Source organism: Copadichromis virginalis, linkage group LG12 (genome assembly GCF_057382275.1).
Source record: "Copadichromis virginalis isolate Kocher_CV1m ecotype Utaka linkage group LG12, C_Virginalis_male_GT1.1, whole genome shotgun sequence".
NCBI lineage: Eukaryota > Metazoa > Chordata > Actinopteri > Cichliformes > Cichlidae > Copadichromis > Copadichromis virginalis.
Genome location: NC_140629.1, coordinates 6,044,466 through 6,059,979, shown reverse-complemented (window position 1 = coordinate 6,059,979; position 15,514 = coordinate 6,044,466). Strand labels below are relative to the sequence as shown.

Below are 15,514 nucleotides of genomic sequence, written 5' to 3'. Positions count from 1 at the left end.
TGAGCAGATTAAATCACAGTTCTGAGAAAGTTCCTCTTTCTCAGGAAAAAAGTGCAGTTGCAGCCCTGAAGCACTTCAGTTCGATTTCTGGTCACAAATATTTTTTTTTTGATGATTTGCACATCATAAAATCAAAAAAAACATTTGTACTTATTATTTTTGTGCAATGCCTCAGTTTACACCAGGGATGTCAAACTACTTTTAGAAACATAAAGCATGTGCAGCTCACTTTGATGTGGGCGAGATGAGTGAAACTCACTTTCAGTGTAAAAACATTTAACTGCACATTTAATCCCTGATATATTTTAATATAAGATAAAGAAGTGCAACTTTATCAGGACATCTCAGGTCACTGCCCAGACTGTCTCATATTTATAAAACAAAGTTTTTGATGAAAAAAAATTTTTAAACAAAATTTCTATTGTACATGGTGAAAAACTGTCATTAAATTGTTTACCTAACTACTTTGTTGTAATATAAATGGCTGTGTGGGGAATCCTTATCAACAGGAATAGCTGTCAAATTTATGAATATACAGTAAAAAAGTTGAAACCTTTATGCCCTCCGTCGTATTTTCTAAACATCTCCAGTGGGCCGGGTTCGGGTCTTTGCTGGCCCGGTGCTGACCCCGGGCCTTAAATTTGATACAACTGGTTAAGACAAACAGAAGAATGCAACTTCCACTGTAACTGCCATTTAGCTTTTGTGTTCAATATTAAAATTAGTCATGTTCATTTTTTCAGAAAAGTTAAAGTAACTAGTGGTAATCTACAGGGGCAGATTGTCACAAAGCAGGGCCATAAACATCACAGACTTTACTGACAGCAACTAATATGTGCCATTTATTGGTGATGTTCTGTACTGTTTGTCCTTGTTTATTATAAGGTATGTAAATGGTCAGTGGTACTTGGATAGCACCTTTCAACTCTTACCGATCACTCAAAGTGCTATTTACACTACAGGCCACTTTCACCCATGTCTTAAACATTTTCTACCCACACACCCACCCACCAACGATGCATCACGAACAATTTGGGGTGCAGACTGGAGAATCCGCTATGATCCCAGGACCACAGCCATCATACATGAGAATTTTTATATTAACCTATATTATATAGTTTTATAGGCGTATAGGTTTTTCTGTATTTTTTGCCAAGGACAATGTAAAGGAGTCATTTACACTAACAATCTACTCTCTATTCAGCTGTGCACTGTTGCTTTCACAAAGTAAAAACATAACAAGATAACTGGAGAAAAATGGCATCATGAAGCTAATAAATTTTCGGTGTCGTTTCCTTGTGTTGTGATTCCGGCCTAAATCACGAACAACCCTCAGACCAGTTTGTTTGCTGATGTGGCCACCACAGGCCTCGGGCAGACACTGCTTCAACATAAGGAACCAATCGCCTCCTTCGCTTTTCGTCCCGGTCTCACCATGATGTCATGGCCACGAGGCTGCAAGGTGATGAGCTGAGAGTGATGGATATCTGTATAGGAACATTTCCTTTCCCCCCGCCAGCCTCTGTTCACATTAAAAGCCTTGCACATCATATATCACTACTGTCCCCCTGGCCAAGCCTGACATCGGCACACAAGTCAAACCCACATGTGGAGGCGCTTTCCTCCTCCTCCACTCGCCATCGTTCATGGCTTCCTAGCCGATCAGATGCAGAAAACCCTGATAATAAGCTCTGTCACCTTTATGTCATAGCCCACTAAGGGCTAGGTGGGATTTTAATGGAGTGAATTGTGGCTAAATTTGGAAGAAAGCGCTGCTTAAGACTTAATCGTTTCCATAAACTCCTGCAGAGAGGTCTTAAAGGCTGACAATAAATCTGTTGGTGAGTCTGCCTTAAAAATATAGGAGGATAATCGCTTCTCGTCTCAGCAGTGGGAAGAAAAGAGGGAGGGGTGGCGAGTGCGAAGACAGAGAGAAGAGATAATTGGCAGTGGCTTCTTCCTGGAGTGTGTGTGATAGGGAGAGGCAGGGTGGAGAGATGGGGATACAGTTGGGTCCATATATATTTGGACAGAGATGACTTTTTCTTTACTTGTTTGGTTCTGTATGTTACCACAATGAATATTAAATTAAACAACTCAAATGCAGTTAAAGTTCAGCTTTAATTCAGCGGGTTAAATATAAAGTTTGCATAAAAATGTGAGGAACTAACAGATTTTTTTTTTTAAACACGAGCCCTTATTTTCAGAGGATCAGAAGTAATTGGACAAATTCAATAACTGACAATAAAAATCTTATTTCTAATACTTGGTTGAAAAAGCTTGGATGGCAATGACAGCCTGAAGTCTTGAACCCATCCACATCACCAGATGCTGGGTCTTCAACAAAACTAAAGAAAATTCAAGAATATTCCACTACTTTGCTTCAATAAACTCCTGGGTTGCTTTGGTTGTATGTTTTAGGTCATTTTCCATCTGTATTATGAAACACTGACAATCAATTTGACTGCATGTAGCTGGATCTGAGCAGACAGTATGTCTCTAAACGCCTCAGAATTCATTCGGCTGCTTCTGTCCTGTGTCACATCATCAACAAACATTAGTGTCCAAGCCATCACGCTGCCTCCGCCGTGTTTTACAGTTGATGTGGTACACTTTGGATCATGAGCTGTTCCACGCCTTCTCCATACTTTTGTCTTGCCATCACTCTGGTAGAGGATAATCTTGGTTTCATCTGTCCAGAGAAGATTTTTCCAGAACTCTGCCTGCTTTTTTGTTCCAATCTAGCCTTTCTACTCTTGAGGCTTATGAGTGACTTGCTTCCTGGGGAGTCTTGTTCACTTGTTTGGCTGTTGTGAAGGGATCTCTCATCACCATGGAATTTATTCTGCGATCATCCACCACGCATGTCTTCCATGGACGTCCAGGTCGTTCTGTGCTGCTGAGTTCACCAGTGCTTTCTTTCTTTCTGTACCAAATTGTAGATTTTCCCGCTCCTAATATTGTAGCAATTTCTCAGATGTTTTTTTTTTCTGTTTTCGCAGCTTAAGGTTGGCTTGTTTTATTTGCATAGAGAGCTCCTTTGACCGCATGTTGTCTGTTCACAGCAAAGTCTTCCAAATGCAAGCACCATACCTCAAATCAACTCCAGACCTTTTATCTGCTTAATTGATAATGATATAAGGAAGGAATTACCCACACCTGCCTGTGAAATAGCCTTTGAGACAATGTCTGTCCAATTACTTTTGGTCCCTTTAAAAGAAGATGGCAGATATTAAGGAGCTGAAACTCCTAAACCCTTCACCCAATTTGAACGTGGGTACCCTCAGTAAACAGGTAAAAAAAAAAAAACTGTCAGCGTCCAAATATATAAGGACCTAACTGTAGCTGTTTCAGCCGTTGCTTCCTGCTGTGTCAGGTTAAGGAGGCAGTAGGCAGCATTTGAGCATTTAATGCGAAAGGCAAGATAACGTTTGTATTTTTTTCTTCTCGTGACTGAGGAAAGACCTGCCATTGTGTGTTTGATAGTGAGTGAAAGAAGGGGTTGTATGCATTCACAGATGCACACAGACAGGGCCGGGTTTTCAGTCTTTTCTTGCGCTCGGAAACTCTTGAGTCACTCAGTCAGTGTAACAGATGAACATGCTTTGAAAGGAATCGGCCTGAAATGATTTACAATCACCTGGGCCCTTCGGCTTTGAAGTCAGACAGCTGCCTGTGCTGTATTACAAAGATATTATATAATTTATAATGATATAATTGATCATTATGTTTTCTGGCACTCAACGCTCAGCCAGCTTTGGTTCATAAATCAGATGATGAAAGGTGGGTGCAACAGTGAAATCAAAGGCAAACAAGAAAAAACACAAACATGGTGTCAGCAGGCACCGAGACTCTTTTCTCTACAACATCACAAACAATGTCACTTTTATAGGCTTTGCTTTTGACTTATTAACTCTAATTAGTATTACAGGGATGCTGGGCTAAGTGTGCACAGGCCAGCAGCTTGCCTCACTCTGGGGTTCAAGATGATAAGCTGTGTTTTGATTTCTGTTGCCTGTAAACTGCACAGCTCATTAAATTTATGCAAACCATCCACAGCCTTGCATCAAAACCCCCCATTCAGTCCCTCCCTGCAGCCCCAAAACCCGGAGAGTTAATAATTAACCATAAAAATAATTACAGGGTTGCGTTAATGGCTGGAAAATAAAACTTTCAACGGCAATCACAAAACAGAAAGCTGTAACTTCTTTTGCCCAGATCAGATTGGATGTACAGCTGCAGGCTGATATATGGCTGTGAACCCCCGGCCTTTCCAAACACTCTAATTACAGTGTTGGGACTCGCTGCCAGCTGAGAAGAAACGCTTGGAAAAAATGATGCAGGACGAGTTGTCGAGCTGTAAATCACGAGCCGCATCTCACGTGTGTGTTTTTTGTTTACTTTAGCGACTTGTCGTGGGCCGCTGTCCAATCAGAATGAAGCAGGTATGTACGGATGTGTGAGCTTTTATTAACAGTCATGAAACAAAAGGTACATCGTTCTCTGGCTGTCAGTGTGATTTTCCTTTTTTGGATAGTGTGACTGATCATATTGTGAATTTCCTTATTTTCTGTTATGTTTCACTGGTGGCTCCTAATTAGACCTGTGCAAAATGTTCTAAAAGACATTTTAGACAGTTTTGTACTAGACGATATCTAAGAAACACATCTCTGCATGTGAGCACAGAAGCTCCACCATATTTTAGTTGAAATGTATATATTTATATGAGGGGCAACCAATCAGAAGAAAGTTGTCCTGAAGAGAGGAAATAGAAATAAAATAGCTCCAAAGATAAATCAGAATAATTTTGACCTATGACTCACACAAATGTCAAAAAAGATGGGGGGCTGTAAATGAGCGGCATAGGGCCCTTTCTGAGTGTATCTGTGCATTTCTCAGTGTGTGCTGGTAATGATGCAGAAAAATAGAGTAACAGACAATTAATTAAAACATTAATTAAAACAACTCAACAATATCTTTGAAGAAAACACTTTAAACTGATGCTTACCTGCCACAGTTGTAGACACATGACCATCCCCAGCTTTTCTTCTGGCACAAGGGTGCAGACTGCAGTCTTACTGGGCAGCTCGATAATCTTGATCTGTGGAGAACACGTGACAATTACAGGTTAAAACTGAAAGGGTACCATTACATTGCAAAGAAAAGGATAATGATGGATTTTTTTTCCTGCACAAAATGTGGTGTCTCACCATCTTGCAGCTATTGAGATATTTAAGGGGGTCAAGATAAAAAGGCCGGGGGTCACCAGAATCAGTAGCACACATCCCAAGAGAACAATGGATTTCTGTACAAAATTTCATGGCAATCTATCAGCGTAAAAATGCTTTCATCCCAATCAAGGTCGTGTTCCTGCCAAACAGGACTGCTATCTCTCACCCCAAAAGCGAAAAATGGCAGCGTATGTGTTTTCATTAATCTGTTTTCATTACTGGCACAAAATTATATATACACACAAGTTCTAATTGCCAAGTTGGAATTTGTCTGTCTTCTGCATTCAAGTAACAAACCTGCAACCCAAATCCATACTTGCTTTTTCAGGACCTCCACGGATCCAAGTCCCTCCAACCAGCAGTACAGTGTCATCCATCAGCGCAGAGCAGCCGCCTCACTGTCTATAATAAATCCTGCTAAAGGCTCACCCTGCGACCTGAGTGGTGTTTTCCTGCACACATTGGCACTGATTCTGATAAAAAATACACAGACTAATGATGATGTGTGTGCGTGCACGTGCGAGTGTGTGTACCCACACATCCTGACCAAAGCTCATTCCTTCGACTTTCTCCACGCGGATGATATACACTGCTCATATTCATTCTCATTAGGCCTCAGATTAAACAGCCCTTAAAGGAAGCGATCTGTATTTTAGCGCTAAGCCACATCTGTCCTGCATGTTTACCTCTGCGTGCCTGACAAAGAGGGCCTTTAAGGACTTCTCTGTGCCTCAGGTGATCACTGTTCTTGTGTGGCATCACACTGCCCATAAATAAAACACCCACGCTATTAATTAATGTTTCTCCCGTGGCAGCAAAGCTGCTGGCAGGAATCTCACTGTGAGCAGTAAACAATAAAACCACGTGAAATAGCTTCAGATGGAAACTGCTGCCTGTCTCGGTTACATATCTAAATATCGCCCCGTATTTTGCCCGAGGCGCTGAATCATGCCACTGTGAATGCTCTGTGGCAAGTGCCTCAGTATTGTTCCTTAAGGTAATTCATTAATGGGTGTGTTTTTACTTGCAGATGCATGATAGGGATCTGACTTGGTCAGTTATGTCTGTGGAATGGGGTGGAGAGCCCAAAATGGAGTGTGGCCTGTTTTGGTCTGCCGTTTATGGGTCTGTAGGTGTGTCTCTGTCTGTGTCTGTTGGGACAATGGCATTATTGAGGTGCTGGGAGTCACAGGCGCCCTGATGCCTGGCCCACTGGACCGAGGTTAGCAGAGGCACGTTTGACTGGATCAGGTGACCGCTCCTTCCCTTTCAAGTGTAGCTCTGCCACAGAAGAGCACGTAACATGAATCTGGAGGCAATAAAAGATGGCTGAATAGCTGGCTGCCCCATCCTGCCTCACCACTCAGACACTGGCTCCACACAAAACCAAACAGGCGTGTGGGTGTAGAAAATTAACCTCAAGACAGACAAAACTGTGATTTCATTCCACCATCAGGACTGGGCTGGGATTCTTTTCTCTTTAAGCCACCATTCAAAGACAAAAATGTAAACAGCTACTTTGACTTTTAAGCAGGAACATGCTCATTACTTACTGTAAAGCACAGTTAAAACTGCGCTTTGCTTTCTTAGGAATTCTCAAAGCCATGTGTTTTAGACAAAAGCATTCAGGTAAAAGAATGTTACTAACCACAACCACAATTAACCAACATTTAGCTGGTGGTCAGTACTAAGATCCTGACCTTCAAAAGTGCACACTGATGCATAAAATCAAGGTTTGCTAATGATGCCATTCAGATCACAGTTTGACAGTTTCTGGCTGCAGAGGGCATGCTCATGTGTCATGTTGACACTACCTGAATGGATTCAATACGCTTATGGATCACATCAAATGCAAAACATCGGTGGAAAGATGACAGAACTTGCAACAAAAACAACTTTGAGGAACACAATTTTCCGAGAGCACACTTACGGTATCAAAACCCACAAATATGTGTGAATTCCATTGAGTTAAACAGCAACAGCAAGTCTGGTCAGGTTTATACAGGATGTGTTTTTACACTCAACTCAGACGGTTTAAACCTATTAAGCTGCTCACCCAAAAAGCCGAGCTATTTATATGCTAACGAAATCCTTCCATGTCAGTTGAAAATGAAACGGAGCATCAAGTTACTCATCAAATGGGAATTTAATTGAATGCGGACGGATGCAGTCGAATCTGCAGTGTCAGAAGTAACACTTTGCATTTTTCAGTAAGCATTAAACAACTGACTTCAGTAATTACATTACAGATACAATTATGTTGTTATTTTCATTGCAATCGGTCTTCAGTTCTATGTAACAACCAAACATGCTTCTTTCTTCCTGAGCACTTGTGCCACAATCAGCTGACTTGTGTTTGTCTGCAAATTGAGTCAAAGGCAGAAAGAGCCACAAATTAAAGCTGAGCATTTGCTGACCCCAGCCTGGCAGCCAGAGCCTGAACTTCAGCAGGTGATCTACCTGTTCATGTTTCTGAAGTAGAATCACTGTTGTGATCGCTTTGCGGTCTCTTTGGGCTGGCTTTCATCTTTGCTTTGTGTTCATACATAAAAACTAAAAGAAAGACTGAATGTGTTTCCTTGTTAGGACAGGGAGTTGTGTTATTGTGTGGGACTGGCCATTATGTGATGGTGCACTTCAGGTCATTTTACGGAGTAACAAGAAAATAATGCAACGAATAATTTAATGCATTACTTTCTCTGGCAAGTAATTAATCAACATACTCCATTACTTTTAAGAAAAGTAACAAGTAATAGTTAGTATAATACTTATATAACACTCAATGTAATGTAATCAGACTTGCATTCCTGTGAAAATGTGTGGCAAACATTTCTAGATATTATAATAAAAAGTTGTCACACTCACTAATAGAAACTCCTCTACCTCAAGAAAAACATTTTTAACTTAATTACATTATATCTATAATAGGAACCTTTAAGCTTTCCCTTGTTTTCCCTCATGTCTATACAGTTACAATAGCAGATGCTCATATTAAACATAGCTGAAGTTTCAAATAATGAGTTCAGCATAAGTACAGCTAATCCCTGTGAGCCAACAGCTCAGGCTTCAGACAGTTTTGTCTACTCTTGGTTCTGTATCATATTATATGGTAAGACATCAGTGAAAGCGGATGTTCTTAATATAGTTCTCTCAAGTTCACACCTGTTGTTCAAACTTTTTATTCACAAGGCTCGGACAGTAAGAAGTAAAAAGAAGCAAAGGAGCTAAAATGTCTCATTTTAGACTAAGAATGGACTGAAGGAATTCCAAGGCTTAGTATAGGACAAGTATCATCTGGATCTATGGATCATGAAAAGTAACTCTTGTGGAGACCAGGAATAAAAATATTGAACTGGAAACAGATTCCCTTTAGGTTCAGAGATTTAGCATATGCCAGCATGTGCTGATAAAGAGGCGGGGGATGAACATGGATTGTAAAGACAATTGAATGTTGACACTGCTGATGTCTAACCTCCTCCGTCTGCTCCCCAGCGTAGGCCAGAAGGTAATTTGCAGGGCTCATCTCTACAAGGGAGCACTGACAGTATCCAACACTGCCAGTCCGCACAGACTCCACCAGCTCACTGCGACCTTCACTCACGTCCCACCAGCAGACCTGCATGTCCCGGCCCTGACTGCGCCACCAACAGGAAGAGCGAAACCAGAGCTGAAAATCTGCAGTTATTCACTATTATATACTTTTTAAAATCAAACAGTTTGCATAGAATTAAACCACAACTGACATACTAACAACATTTCTTATTCACAAATCCTTGCTAAGAAAATAAAGGTAAGAACCAGACAGCTGAGAGAGGTTTACCTGATGAGTGCATCTGCTGACTGCAGTGTGCTGACCCAGATGACAGAGTTACCAGAGTGAGCTTCTATGATCTTCTCTGCCCTCCTGCTGTTCAGGTTCCAGATATGTATGGCACCCTTTCCTGACCTGCAAAAACAAGGATGCTGCTTTGTAAAGGATCTTTAATGATCATCACGTACATAGAACCTTACACTAAACTGGTTCTGCTTTACAGTAGCTACAAAAATGGTAAGATTTACTCTTGTTCAAAGAAACTAACATTCAAAAATATGAAGGAGCAAATCGTGGCTCACCCAGAGAACAGGAGGGGAGTGCCCTCTCCTTGGCAGCTAAAGTGAAGTGTGTTAAGGGGTCCGCCCGCCCCCCTCAGGGTGTAAATGGGGGATGGAGAAGGACGAGACATCCTTTGGTCAAGCAATCAAAACGTGGCAGAAAGAAGGCTGAAAACTAGCGCCGCTGCGGTCACTGTAAAAGAAAAACATGAACATGAAATCTGAATGTAACACGTGACAGTAGTGTATTCTGAGGCTGATGGCAATAAAATGCTTACAGTCCACACTGGATTGCTCCACAAATACCTCTCAGAGACTGCACAACGTCTGATAAACGTATTTTATGCAAAACAGGATAATTGGACACATTTTAGATGAACAAAATAGAAATGAAGTGCACACCTAATATGTCAAATAAGCAAAAACCTTTTATGCACAAACACTGAGCACGGGCCTCCTTGAGGTGCTTCACCCTTTCTCTTCCACACAGCAGACAGATGTTTTATACACTGTCTGTATTTTCTCCATTGTTAGTAGCTACAGACCCTGTGGCTCTCTTTCGGTCTTCCTCCTTCTAGTCTGCGTGAAAACACCTCTCTTACTCAATATGTCATATATCACCACTTCTGACAGCTGAATTACTGTAAACACAGAGAGCTGAGCTTCTCATTCCTCTTGATCTACAGCCGTTGTCCCAGAGGCAGAGGTAACAGCTCGGGCTTTTAAGCTGTTTGTAGGCTGGGTAGCTGAGGAAACCAACCTGACCACAGGCATGCTGCAAGGAAATGATGCTTCAACACTGAACAATCACATGTGAATGGCTGATATCACAGCTAATAAAATGCTATCTATGTTTAAAATCATGGTGTCAAACTACATGAAAAGACACTTGCCAACACAAAACTTAAGGATGCGCCAAATGGGCTATTATTAGTATTTATGTTTTGCACAGGCATGTGGCCCACGTATATGTAAATGGTAATTGGTAGTTCTTATAAAAGTGCTTTTTCTACCCATTCACACACATTCATATAAGCACTTTTTTCTATGCTTTTTCTACCTAAGTGCTTTCTATCTCCAATGGATGCATCGGAGAGCAATCAGCACTACAGCCACCCCTGTAAGCTTACAGGCATTCCCATCCAAGTACTAACCAGGCCCAAACTTGCTTAGCTATTCCCACATTTCTCTGCCTTAATTTATTCAGTATTTGTTGTGATTCGTTCCTCCATTTTTTAAGTAAAACAAAAAGATCATCATTAAAAAATTAACTGCTTTTCATCATCACCTTTGAACTGGGTTCAGAGAAGTGTATCTTTCCCCTTGGCAAATCTGAGATGATCAAATGAGAAGCTTTGGATGAGGTGACACAGAATTACCTTTTTCAGCCAGTGTAAAAGCGATATGACATAACAGGTAAAAATCAGCCACTGACATTATCTATCCACCTATCAGCTGATATGTCCCACTTGTGTCCAAGTATATTGATAGCAGTTAGTATAGGGAAGAACACAATGTTCTGCAAGAACACATTTACTCCAAATATGAACCAAGATATATAATAGTAAGAGTCACAGGCCCTGACAGAGCCCTGATTTCAGTTTCATAGAGTAAATCTGAGGATACACAATGAAAGAATGGAGTCTACCAAAATCTACAAAAAAGTAACATAAGTTCTCTATAATGCTTGGCTGCTACACCAACTGATTAATGGCATTGTTTTCCAAAGCATCCCCACAGGTACCTAAAACTGGAAGCCTTATTCTCCTGCCCCGACTCACTCCCCTCCCCTACTTTTACTTATCATAACCCTTGCTCTCTGCAATCAGCAGACACTGAAACTGGAGCCCGAGGCATTCAGGAGCAGCTCATTTCAGGAGGTTAGTGGTTAAATTGTCCATGTGAATCTGTGAAGCGGAGCGACAGAGACCCCCGATCAACCTCCCTAATTAAGCACATAACAGTGTAGTCCCATGTTCTAACAATGACGGTTATTTCACCAGCTGTACTATTGATTAATATATAAAGCAGAAATTGAAAAAAAAAAGCATCAGCTTTTTTACCCTGTAATTAAGTTGGTCTAATAAATTAATACATTTCAGAAAAAGTAGGAAATTTTCATTCATTAAAAAGAACTTTATGTGAATTAAGTGCTCAAAACTTTCTGAGCATAATTCCTGCAGGTGTCCTAACTTTTCACAATAACTTGCAAACCCTCTGTGTGTCTGACAGCAGTGTGGAACAAATGTTACTGATGCATTATTATGACAAAACTCAACTGCCTGAAAGGTACCTAACAAAGGCCGACAGACTGCTTGGTCATGCTACAACATCACACAAAGGCCTTGAGAAAAGAACAGGAGAGGTCTCAAAGCCTGGCGGACTGGCACAGTATCCAGACTGAAACTCAGCTGGATCTGGAGCTGTACAGAACTGAAAGCACAGCAACCAATAAGTGCAAGACATTTGTGGAATCTCCAACGACAAGATTGAGACTGAAATTTGGAAATGTTTAAGATACTGACCATTAATGTCACACTTTTCTCGGAACTGAACCAACAGAAACGCCTTAAAGCAACAACTGTACAAACTTGTTTTGTATGGTATGAAGAAGATGGCAGCAGTATTTTTATGGGTCTATCAGTGAAGCTGCTCCTCCTGTGAATGGGTGGGTAAGACTACATTCCTTAGTCCTGGGCCTGTGTGAGTGTGTGACAGGGGGGGGGGCTAACCCTGGTAACAGGTGGGTTATGCCTCCCTTATTGTCCTCTTCCAGTGTTGAGCTGCGAGTCACACTGAGACCTGAAACTGGCTGTTTTCATTGGCTTGCTGTTTCGACTCGCAGAACTTTCCACTGGCAGCTGCAGCTCGCCGTCACCTAAAAGACAACAGCCGGAGTCAGCGGCGGACACGCGCTTTGCAGGGGCTCGAGAACTGCAAAAATAAACGCACATCCAAAGGATGAGTATAATGGCCATTTTCCCCCAGCCACTACTTCCTCAGTGAGGTTTTCCAGGCGTCAGCATTTCCAGTCGCTGAACTGGCCCAACAATGGGCCTGCTGTTGCGGCTGCAAGCGAGTCAGCTACAAACCCAAACACAAACATGCAGGCAGCTCAGGAAGGGAGAGAAAGACACTGTAAACAAACAACATGGCGACTCGAAGTCACCAAAATGTATTTTCAAGAAGGAAGCAAAGCAAAGGGGGGGATCTGCCCTGGCATTTTTCAAGCCAGTAATTTTCACTTGTGAATGCACATCCGCTGTAGTGGTCGAGCTGCAGTAAAGCTGGCAGCAGGATCAGGTCAAAGAAATGCAGACGCAGGTCAAAGAACTCAAAATTTACTGGGTTGCTTTTTTTAATAAACATAAGAAACCTTCATAAGGTGAACTATAAAAGACAGGAAGACTCTCTGTGTGGCCATTGTTTTATTAAGCATGTTCACAATGAAAAAAAGAATAGCTACACCTAATTAAACCTGTGTATCGTGCACAAGAATACTAAATCAGGGAGACTGATTAATACGCCTGAGCTGGTTTTAGGAGCCAGCGGGAAGAGGCAAGAGAGGACTGAGGCTCCTGCTGGCCCTGTAACAGATAAGACAGCTCTGGGTAATCTGACTCAAAGTCCACGGATAAAGGCAGTTTGTCTCTTCTTGGGCCGTCTGTCCACACCTACAGGGTAATTAGGCCTAATTATGAGAGAAAGGTCCGCTTCCCCTTCATGTTATTAAATGAGAGCCAGCCTCGTCCGCCAAGAATCTCTCAACACCAGCAAGGGGCTGGCGACCTTCAGATCAAACACAGCGACTATCTGTGCCCCCCTTTGACTGCGCCACCGCCCATTACCCTCCTCAGCATCACTGCACATACGAAGAGGGAGGGGACACACAGGACAGTCGTTATGATATGGGGCATCAAAGTTTTTCTATTTTTTGTTTTTCCAGCAGAGTTGGAGGGGAGAGTCCTGCACATTCCTCGCTTGGTGCTGTATCACGTGATCGGACGCTACCCTCCCGAGCTCCTGAACTTATGGGATTGTGCCATTCATAAATATAAAGAGCAGGCAGGGAAGGATATACTGATCACAGGGGTTGATGATGGGACCTTTTATAATGCCCCAGCTTCACAAGAGCCATTATGGAGCCATGGAATCCCAAGATCCCGTTCTGTGATATGAGCCTCATCAAATATGAGATCTGAGCTGCATGATGAAAACCCAAAGCAGATTACACATAGCTCAAAAGCTCCAGTCTAGATGTGCCCTCAATGAAAAACCTACTTTATGACCTATCAAACCAGTAATATTCCTTTTCTTAGCCAACAAAGGTCAAGAAAAAGCTTCCAGATTCTTCTAAGGCCACTACATCATACCTCAGCTATTAGTCATACTTCACTATTAGCTGTTTATCAAAGGCAATGCTCTTATCTGCTGCTTCCCTGCTTTTTCTGGTCATGATGGCATTTCCACCTCGCTTGTTGATCAGTGGGTGGTGAGCTGATTCTACAACCATTAGTCAGCCCTTCTTGCCTCAGCCCTCCCCCTTTCCAACTAATACAGGTCCTCCTGAGGAGGAAACCAATGTGCCAAATAGAGAGCGAGCTCCATTATAAACATGCAGCTAGAAAAACAGAATGGGAAGTGGCAAGGAAGACACACACCCTTTATTGTGTCTTGGTGGGGGTAATCTGGACTGGATAAACAGCCCAGCGTCAGATAGTGGCTGAAGTCAGACACAAGTGCACCAACACCCACTGTCAGTCACAGATCCAATGAGCGGGAAGAGGCAGCATTGTTCGCGTGAATGGCGTGAATGCTAAGCAGGGGCCACTGCAGATAAGGGCTCAATGCCTTGTGGGAGTCACTGATGCAGGCACTGATGGAGCACCATGTCAGAGGGTCCTGATTTAGGAGGTTCTGACTGTGGTCAACAGGTACCAAGAGCCTTATCTGTTTGCATTATCACCCATTTCCTCCATCAGGTCATTTGCCTGGGCACTAGAGGAAAAAGGCACACAAGAGGGTCGACAGCTCGAGGGTCATCATACATCAACGCACATTTTGAGTGTGATCACCTTCGGATATATGGGGATTATGCTGTCAACGCAGCAAATATAGGAAAACAAGTGCATTCTTATTGTGCTCTAATTCAAAAAAGACATCATGCATTGAGGGTTGGGGAACACAGGAAACAGCAAGTTGTTACACTTTGTCAGACTGCACATCCCCCACTCCTTCAGCTGTCAGTCAACTTCAGGGGCAGCGATGAGTGACTGAATGCACAAATCAATGGTGAAAAGTTTGACAACGGGATAACTAGTTGTAGGTGGTGAACGGCTCCTGGAGTTCAACCAGAACGGACTCTTAAATGTGACCGAGTAACAAAACACCATTTACAACACCTGTCCAGCACCTGTGCATTCCTCAAAGGCTGTATAGGCTCCATATTCATTGCTTTTCTAATACAATAACTAACTTTATAACCTGTAAATACCAAAAAAGAATTTCATAGATGATATGTAATAGACACATATGCTCATTAAAAAGAATTGATTTTAAAAATGTAATTTCTCCTTGACTTATTTCTCACACTCCATTCTTCAATAAATAAAAAAATGTATAAATATTTATATAAACCTCCCTCACAACTAATTCCAACACATGTCACGAGGAACATAAGCTGTAGCTATCACTACAAACTTCGCTCAAAAAAATAGTACTTTTAAGTACCCTTCTGACCTACAGGAATGGTACACCGTGTATTTTATCCACAAGAGTGGATCCACAACAGAAATATAGCTCTCATGTTAATACAGCTCAGAGGGCAGATAAGAAGCTGCCCTCCACGCAGATGCTGGACTTCACATCCGGGATTTCCGTTATTCGTTATCTACTGAAGGAGATATGTTACACAAGCCTTTGTTAAAATCTAAAATACTGACTTTAAAAAAATGTTTGGAGGTGCTTTGGTTTCTCTCGCGCGATATTAGTAAGAAACAGGCTAACGTTAGCAACGTGGCTCGAAAATAGCCCTAATAAACATTTTTAGATGTCAGGAGTTATTGCTGGGTATAGTGAGTACACAGTTTATGAAAAGAAGTAGACGCTTTAATGAATATTGTTAAAATACCATTTGAGCGAGACACCGGTGTTTTCACTGCAGCTGTGGGAGAGGCGATACAAAGCATGCG

The 15,514-nt window shown here is 42.0% G+C and overlaps 2 protein-coding genes across 4 annotated transcripts in view; one reads left to right on the top strand and one right to left on the bottom strand.

Annotated features, from left to right (window-relative positions):
- The window catches only part of LOC146696385 (uncharacterized), a 20,403-nt gene extending 14,747 nt beyond the window's left edge, over nt 1–5,656 (top strand). The window contains exons 5-6 of the mRNA XM_085474500.1: nt 4,407–4,445; nt 5,560–5,656. Of these exons, the coding sequence (XP_085330626.1) occupies nt 4,407–4,445; nt 5,560–5,639 (119 nt within the window). The 3' untranslated portion in view covers nt 5,640–5,656. The remainder of the gene's footprint in view (nt 1–4,406; nt 4,446–5,559) is intronic.
- The window catches only part of gnb1l (guanine nucleotide binding protein (G protein), beta polypeptide 1-like), a 25,570-nt gene extending 10,056 nt beyond the window's left edge, over nt 1–15,514 (bottom strand). Inside the window, exons 1-6 of one of the 3 annotated variants that reach the window (XM_085474498.1) lie at nt 15,454–15,514; nt 12,056–12,201; nt 9,345–9,516; nt 9,052–9,177; nt 8,704–8,866; nt 5,009–5,101 (exon numbers count right to left, since the gene is read on the bottom strand). In XM_085474498.1, coding sequence (XP_085330624.1) covers nt 5,009–5,101; nt 8,704–8,866; nt 9,052–9,177; nt 9,345–9,454 — 492 coding nt within the window. In that variant the 5' untranslated portion in view covers nt 9,455–9,516; nt 12,056–12,201; nt 15,454–15,514. Of the gene's footprint in view, nt 1–5,008; nt 5,102–8,703; nt 8,867–9,051; nt 9,178–9,344; nt 9,517–11,848; nt 12,031–12,055; nt 12,202–15,453 lie in introns of those variants that run through there. The other 2 variants (XM_085474497.1, XM_085474499.1) reach the window with 2 other exon arrangements.